Raw genomic sequence first — 9,010 nt, 5'->3', positions numbered from 1 at the left:
CCCCCTGATCGGCCCTGCTCTGTGTGTGACAGGGGGCGGTGCCCCAACCCCCCAATCGGCCCTACCCTGAGCGTGACTGAGGGCAGCATCGCAACCTCCCGATCCGCCCTGCTCTGTGCATGACGGGGCGGCGCCCCAACTCCCCAGTCAGCCCTGCTCTGAGCCCCAGGGGCTGGTTATCTCCCGAGGGGTCCCAGACTGCGAGAGGGCACAGGCCAGGCTGGGGGACCCCCTTCCCCCCGCCCCCCGAGTGCACAAATTTTTGTGCACCGGGCCTCTAGTCTCTATATATAAAAGCCCAGTGACCATTACAGTGGGAAGACAGGAACGACCAGAACAACCAGTCACTGTGACGTGTACTGACCACCAGGGGGCAGATGCTCAATGAAGGAGCTGCCCCCTGGTGGTCAGGGTGCTCCCAAAGCAGGAACACCGCTCAGCCAGAAGCCAGGCTCACAGCTGGTGAGCACAGCGGCAGTGGTGGGAGCCTCTCCTGCCTCCGCATCAGCACTACAGAGTGGTGAGCCAAGTGGTAAGGAGCGAGCAGGCGGATGGTAAGGAATGAGCAGGCGGGTAGTAAGGAGCGAGCAGGTGGGCGGTTAGGAACGAGGGGTCCGGATTGTGAGAGGGCCCAGGCCAGGCTGAGGTGACCCCCACCCCCGTGCATGAATTTCGTGCATTGGGCCCCTAGTATAACTATAAAACTCATGGAAGAGTGAAGGTACTATATGCACAAGAATAGCCATAGCAATTCTGAAAAAGAATTTTAGTCAGTTTTCAAGTTTCAGTAAAATTTGAAATTTTTGACATGAATTTTATTGAATTTATAGATTAATTAAGGATGAATTAAATTGTGGAGACATCTAGCATCTTACTTTTTTGAAATCATCTAGCAATATTATAGACTTAAAGTAGCGGGATTGTCGATATTATAGCTAAAAAAAAAAAAGGAAAGTACTTTTAGCTGTTTTGTTAAAGCCCACATTTATTCCAGGTTTTAGATTCCCAGATATTACTCTCATTCAGTCGCTCAATAAATGTTTGGTCCTATAATGTCCTTTATAGGTGTGAGCATGGATGCTATTTGCTGCTCATAGGTTATCTCTAGTGTGTCTAGAAACACCTTCTTTTTCTCCTATTTGTCTTGACTTAAACTTATCATAAGTATTTAAGGCTGGTTGAAAATCAGGCTCTGAATAAGCAAGGTTTTTACTATAACTTCAAGGAATTCAGAATAAAGTTCCTGCCCAGCTAGTGTGGCTCAGTGGATTGAGAGCAGTCCCGTGGATCAAGAGGTCCTGGGTTCGATTCCCAGTCAGGGCACATGCTTGGGTTGTGAGCTTGATCCCCAGTAGAGGGTGTGTAGGAGGCAGCCGGTCAATGATTCTCTCTCATCATTGATGTTTCTGTCTCTATCTCTCCCTCTGTTCCTCTCTGAAATCAATAAAAATATATTTAAAAAAGAATAAAGTTCCTTTTATTCTGTCAATTTAAAAATGAGCTGTGCCACTTTATTCAATACTAGAGGCCTGGTGCACAAAATTTGTGCACTTGGGGGGGGGGCGTCCCTCAGCTAGGCCTGTGTCCTCTCACAGTCCGGGAGCCCTCAGGAGATGTCCGACTGATGGCTGAGGCCCACTTCCCACGGAGAGCGGGCCTAAGCCGGCAGTCGGACATCCTTAGTACTGCTATGGAGGTAGGAGAGGCTCCTACCACTGCCGCTGCGCTAGCCAGCTGTGAGCCTGGCTTCTGGCTGAGCGGTGCTCCCTTGGGGGAGTGCACTGACCACTAGGGGGCAGCTCCTGCGTTGAGCGTCTGCCCCCTGGTGGTCAGTGTGAGTCATAGCGACCGGTCGTTTTGCTGTTTGGTCATTTGCATATTAGCCCTTTATTATATAGGATTCTAGTAGAATATGATTTGGAAATATATCAACTTTTGAATAGCAAAAATTCAGTTAGTAAAATTTAATAAAAAAATAGTTGACATTTCTAGAATTATTAGCAAAGATTTCTAGCCCGGCCAGTATGGCTCAGTGGTTGAGAGTCGACCTATGAACCAGGAGGTCACAGTTTGATTCTGGTTGGGGCACATGCCTGGGTTGCAGGCTGGATACCTAGTGTGGGGAATGCGGAAGGCAGCCAATCAACGATTCTCTCTCATCATTGATGTTTCTATCTCTCCCTCTCCCTTCATCCTTGAAATCAATAAAAATATTAAAAAATATATTTCTATAGTACTACTTAGGTGCAAGATACTGTTCTATGTGCTTTATAAACATTAAATAATTGAATTATCATAATTCAGCAGATATTTTTAGATATTAAAATATACCATGGCCTTTAGGATAAATACCTGTCTTTGGAGAAGTAGGACAAGAAGAATTTTAGATATCAAGAGTTTAGAAGAGCCGAAACCGGTTTGGCTCAGTGGATAGAGCGTCGGCCTGCGGACTGAAAGGTCCCAGGTTCGATTCCGGTCAAGGGCATGTACCTGGGTTGCGGGCACATCCCCAGTGGGAGATGTGCAGGAGGCAGCTGATCGATGTTTCTCTCCCATCGATGTTTCTAACTATCTATCTCTCTCCCTTCCTCTCTGTAAAAAATCAATAAAATATATTTAAAAAAAAAAAGAGTTTAGAAGATACAGAGTTTAGTATAAATATAAAGTAGCTCATTCTGAGGATTGATTTACTATTCTCTTCTCTCCAAATTCATAAAAACATACCAAAACTAGCAAGTTATGAAATCCTGCTTGGTTTACTAGCTAAAACCTTACACTTTCTTTCAGTTTGTTCATAAATATTATTCTAGAGCCATTACTAAATTTATCACATTCAAAAAACATCAACAAAAAAGCCAAGTAAATCTTTAGTGGAAATCAAAATGATTTATAAATAGAAGGATTATACATAATAAAACATAGTTTAAAGATAGGTTGTAATAGCACTATAACAAAAACAGTTGATTTATAAATTTGTTTCATATTAAGATCTTTGGAATTAGACATACTTTCACATTATAGGAAAGATTTGTTCAACCTTATGTTTATTAAAATTCCTCTATGGGTCAAGTTTATAAAGCTGAAGTGAATTCACAAGTATAACAATTTGAGTCATTGTAAAAGATTTTGACATTCTAAAGAATTAAAGGTAGGTTAATTATATGAAGACTTGCCCCCAATTTTTAGTTTGATGTATTTCTAAACCACAAATAAAACTGCAAGTGTACATTTAATAATTAAAAGATCCATTCAGCTTATTTTCAAAGTTTATTGGTATGTGAAAGATAACGGAAACTTTTTGTACTATCTTTTTTTTTTTTTAATTGTTTAAAGTATTACATATGTCTCCTTTTTCCCTGATTGGCCCCCCACCCCCGGCCATTCCCACCCTGTACTATCTTAGCAACTTTTTGTCTGAAGTTATTTCCAAATAAAAAGCTTTATGAAAAGGTTAAACACTGTTTACATATAGTCAAACCATTGACAATTCTGTGTTCAGTGATTACCTAACATTCATTAGTGATTTTCTTTTTAGCTAGGCCAGTGGTTGGCAAACCGCGGCTCATGAGCCACATGCGGCTCTTTGGCCCCTTGAGTGTGGCTCTTCCACAAAATACCACATGCGGGCACACACGTACAGTGCGATTCAAACTTCGTGGCCCATGCGCAGAAGTCGGTTTTTGGCCTGGGCAAGTCTATTTTGAAGAAGTGGCGTTAGAAGAAGTGGGGGTACATTCGCTGAGGTCGACCCCTCAGATTGAGAATGTTTTTATCAAAGGCTAGCTTAGGAGTACCCTAATTAAGTTAATAACAATGTACCTACCTATATAGCTTAAGTTTAAAAAATTTGGCTCTCAAAAGAAATTTCAATCGTTGTACTGTTGATATTTGGCTCTGTTGACTAATGAGTTTGCCGACCACTGAGCAAGGCTACTAAATATCCTTCACTAGTGATAAATGAAAGATTCTCTCTTCTCCTCCCTCCTACACATGAATCAGAACATAAAGATTAAAAAAAAAAAATGCCCAGCTGGCGTGGCTCAGTGGTTAAGCATCTACCTATGAACCAGGAGGTCACGGTTTGATTCTGGTCAGGGCATGTTCCTGGGTGGTGGACTCGATCCACAATAGGGGGGGTGTAGGAGGCAGCCGATCAATGATTCTCTCTCATCACTGATGTTTCTATCTCTCTCTCCCTCTCTCTTCCTCTCTGAAATGAATAAAAATATTTAAAAAATAAAATAAAGAAACAATTTAAAAAAAGATTTTTAAAAAATGAATTGGGGGGTGTACAATGGTACAGCTACTTTGGAATTAACTTTGGCAGCTTCTCTTACAGTAAAACATTCATCTACTCTATCATTAGCAAGTCCACTCCTAGGTATTTATCCAAGAGAAATAAAAACATATGCCCACAAAAAGAAGTGTATAAAAAATGTTCATAGCAGCTTTATTCATGATAGCTCCAAACTTGAAACAACCTAAATGTCCATCAACAGGTGAGTGAATACACAAACTGTGGTATATTCATACTCAGCAATAGTAAGGAATGAACTACTGATAACAAAACAAATGGATGAAACATAAAAGGCTTGAGTGAAAGGCTAGACACAAAAGAGTACATACTGCCGGATTCCATTTAGTCCAGGAAGATAGAAATCAGTGTTTGTTTCTTGAGGAATAGTGATTGAGATGGACAAAAAGGTATTAAGAAACTCTCTAGGGTGACTGAATTACTCTGTGTCTTGTTTTAACATATGAAAAAGTTATACATTACAAAAATAATGTTTACATGTATATTATATTTCAATTGAAATGAAAATCATACTTTATTAAAAATGTACTTTCTAAGAGAAAAATAGCAAGAACAAAATTGAAGAGTTTTAATATTTCTATTTTCAGGATGCTTACCTGTCTAAGAGCTGATTATGTTTTTCTAAAGCATCCTTTTCAGCCATCACTGCTCGGTCCTTTTCAGCCAAAGCATTATCCCTTGCTTCTCGGAGATTTCTAAAATTTAAACATACATTCAGTTATTCTAAATACCTAAGTATCCATCTTTTAAAGATTCATAAATGAGCTTCTGTGGAGCTGGACAATCTGACAATCTTAAGGAGCCCCTAAAGGATGGCAAACCAAACTGTATATTATCTAAATTTTCCTGGTCTGGTTTATTTCCTGGTCTGGCAGCAGCAGTGTAGATGCAAACATGGTCTATCTTTAAATGTCATGTTATCTTTCTTCACAACTTTTCTCCACATGGGTTGAAGGTAGATTAGACAGTAACTTGTTTAATACCATAATGTAATGAGGCAGGTATAATTACTTACATGAGACAACTGAGGTTTTGAGATGTTAATAAATATTCTATAAAATATTTTAAGTAAAAGACATAATATAGAGGTCACAGAATCAAAATGGAAATGAAGTTTGGGATATGAGCAAGAGAACAACTGAAGTGATGATAGACCTTGGGATCTCATGGAACATAGGAGAGCTGATAGATTAGGCGAAAGCAGAAGGGACAAAGGACATGAAATACTGATGAGGTGACAAACAGATTAAAGTGAAAGTAGTTGTACAAGCAAGATGGAAGACTAGAGATTGTTGTTGGAGAATGGTGATTTGGAGATAGAATAGTACTTCCAGTGACAGAATTTTAGCTGTGACCACTGGAGTAGCTAAATGAAGTGGAGCTGAGATGAAGGTCAATATTCATGTAGGGCTCAAGGATGTCTGAGGTCAGAGCATCAATTTTCAACCAGTGTGCTGTAAGAATTTTTAAACATGTAATACCTAACTATACAGTCAGGGGCACTGCCCTCTTTTCCCTTAGATTGTCAAATAAAAAATGACAACAGCCACCCGGCTGGTGCGGCTCACTGACTGAGGATCGACCTATGAACCAGGAGGTCATGGTCCGATTGCTGGTTAAGGCACATGCCCAGGTTGCATGGGGGGCATGCATGAGGCAGCCGATTGATGATTCTCTCTCATCATGGATGCTTCTATTTCTCTCTCCCTCTCCCTTCCTGTCTGAAATCAATAAAAACATATATTTTTAAAAAAGGAAACAGCCAACACAACAATAGCTGTCTGGTGTGAATGAATCAAAATTATACCTTTTTTTTTGTCAGATTGGCAAAAAAATGTATTTTTTTGGATGCCACAGAATTTTAGTAATTAGTTTATGTGCACCATGAGATGGAAAAAGTTGAAAACCGCTGGGCCAGAATATTAGATAAAATATCCACTGGTGTGCTTGCTTCAGAAGCACATATACTAAAACATCCACTGGCAGTACTGATGATAGTACTGTAATTGATATTGAAGTTGATAGAAAGATACATTTAGTGATAATTAAGGGAAATGTCCAAAAGTAGAAGGTTACGCCCTAACCGGTTTGGTTCAGTGGATAGAGCATCGGCCTGCTGACTGAACGGTCCCAGGTTCAATTCCGGTCAAGGGCATGTACCTTGGTTGCGGGCACATCCCCAGGAGGGGGTGTGCAGGAGGCAGCTGATTGATATTTCTCTCTCATCGATGTTTCTAACTCTCTATCCCTCTCCCTTCCTCTCTGAAAAAATCAATAAAATATATTTTAAAAAACCCAAAAAACAAAAAAACAAAAGAAGAAGGTTACAACAGTGAGTAATTAGGAGATGATATAGTCAGACATGAGCCTTTAAACATCCAATCTTGTTTTTATCTTTTATTACAGTAGAATTTTGGATCAAAAATAAAAATACCAACAGTAAGCTTCTTTCAGAGTCAATTTTTTCAAAAATCCTGAAATAAAGATAGAGTGTAACATAAATGATTTTGTTCACTTAATCCTTAAAAATCCCTTATATTGTGTTTTCTAACCTATTTTATAGCTGAGTAACCTGAAATTTAGAGAGTTAAAGCACCTAGCCCCATCACACGGTTCAAGTGTTAAAGCCATAATTTGAGCCTGGCTATGTCTTGCCATAAAGTGAGTATTTTTTTTACATCATATCACCCTATCTTCCACAAAGAACTAGCTGGATATTAAAATTTGGTTTTTATTATTCGTAGAGAATGTCAGTAGGGACTCATGAAAACCCACACAATTTGAATAAATCTATCTAATAACGGTTAGAAATTTGTAGTGGTCATATATGCTGTGCCAGTTCTCAATGTCATCTTTTGCATGGTGCAAAACATTCAATGAATTTAAAATTTAAAACATGTCAAACAATAGAGATTCATCAAACAAACAGTTTATGAGCCAGAAATAAAATAATTTAAAAGGAACTGGAGTACAGATAACTCTCATTAAAAAGAAAATAAGTATTTAAAGTAGTTATCATAAAATGGCATGTCATTTGCTGATATCATCCTGATCGCAATGACCTTCAAAACATATTCTATTATCTAACTGAAACATGAAAATGTACTTTTATAGACAGAATAAAATTCTCAAAGTATATTAGACATTTATATTTTTCATTCCTAGATGATCTATACATTTTAGTCAGTAAATCATCATAAATTGATTGTAATTTTCATTTTTCAAATAGTCTCATTATTCTATAAGTTATTTCAGTAGCAAAATTCCAAGTAGATCACATTTACAGTACTGATTACTCATGAATGCTTAGCTGGTAGGTACAGAAGCTTCAGTCCCTAGCTATATTACCTTTCCTGTAATAATGGGCATTAAAAATAAAAGTAAGCCAAGGGAACGAAATAAAACCCAGACTAAACTAACAGTAGGGCTTACAAGAGGCGATACAGAGGGTCTTAGAGCCCTCGCCATACCACAATCTGTATCATCCAGCCAACTAGAAGTTGTGCTATATGAAGGTACAAATAACATCCTATGGCCAAAAAAAAGAGGAGGAAATGATTATTTTTCATTGGAGGAAGAGAGGTGAGTGAATTAAGGGAAGACATGTAAGTTGGAAATAGAAGGACAAATAAGTAAAGACAATTCAAAAAAAGAAAACTGAAATGAATGAAAGTGCTAAAAGCTGAAGCTTCTACCACTAAGTCCCCCTTAAATGCTTGCGGGTAAGATCTCTATGTAAACCCATTCTCCTACTAATCAGGCTCTACACCTTCCACAGCCCTGCCCACAACCTGCATATACCAATAAGAAGTGACATAATTCCTTTTAAAATATAGAGCTCAGGCTGTATAAGGCCCATGAAATCATTTGGTCTGGCCCTGCCAAAGCATTAGGGGTGAGTTAATTAAATGTTTGGCCAAACATAGCAGGCTAATTTTTTTTAATATATATTTTTTATTGATTTCAGAGAGGAAGGGGGAGGCAGAGAGATAGAAACATCAATGATGAGAATCTGGCTCATGGATTGGCTGCCTCCTGCATATCCCCCACTGGAGATCGAGCCACAACTCAGGCATGTGCCCTGACTGGGAATCAAACCGAGACCTCCTGGTTCATATGTTGATGTTCAAACACTGAACCACAACAACCAGGAAAACAGGTTAATTTTTAAGTTGATAATTTTGTATGATCCTAGAATGATGTTATAAATAAACAAATGGCCCTTGGTAGAAAAAAAGGTTCCCCACCTCTGATACAGAGATACTTCCTTTAATATTATCAATTGACTTTAATGTTTCAAATCATGTCTGAGAGAGGTAAGCTGAACTACTTTTCTACTGACAATAATCTACACTAATAAAAGAGAAACATGGTAATTGGCGTACGACCGCTACCCTTTTCATTGGCTAATCAGTGAGTATATGCAAATTAACTGTCAGCCAAGATGGCGGCCGGCAGCCAGGCACTGAAGCGAGCACGAGGCTTGCTTGCTGCAGATTCCAACGTTCTCCGCCTAACTTGCCAGCCTCTCAGTTGCAACTCTAAGCAACTATATACTATGTTGCAAATAAGAAGCTAAACAAAACCCCAGAAAAGGGCTTCCATTCAGCCGGGCTCAGACCGCAACATTGTATCTATGTTTTCAGCAGCAAGGCCTCAGAGCTAAAGCTGGCCCAGAAAAAAAAAAAAAAAAGA

The 9,010-nt window shown here is 39.1% G+C and overlaps 1 protein-coding gene across 2 annotated transcripts in view; it reads right to left on the bottom strand.

Annotated features, from left to right (window-relative positions):
- The window catches only part of PIBF1 (progesterone immunomodulatory binding factor 1), a 227,257-nt gene that overhangs the window by 153,478 nt on the left and 64,769 nt on the right, over nt 1-9,010 (bottom strand). For both annotated transcript variants that reach the window (XM_005885649.2, XM_014532881.1), the window contains exon 10: nt 4,912-5,010. In XM_005885649.2, coding sequence (XP_005885711.1) covers nt 4,912-5,010 — 99 coding nt within the window. The remainder of the gene's footprint in view (nt 1-4,911; nt 5,011-9,010) is intronic.

This window comes from Myotis brandtii, unplaced genomic scaffold (assembly GCF_000412655.1).
Source record: "Myotis brandtii unplaced genomic scaffold, ASM41265v1 scaffold92, whole genome shotgun sequence".
Classification (NCBI taxonomy): domain Eukaryota; kingdom Metazoa; phylum Chordata; class Mammalia; order Chiroptera; family Vespertilionidae; genus Myotis; species Myotis brandtii.
This window is presented reverse-complemented; position numbering and strand designations above follow the sequence as displayed.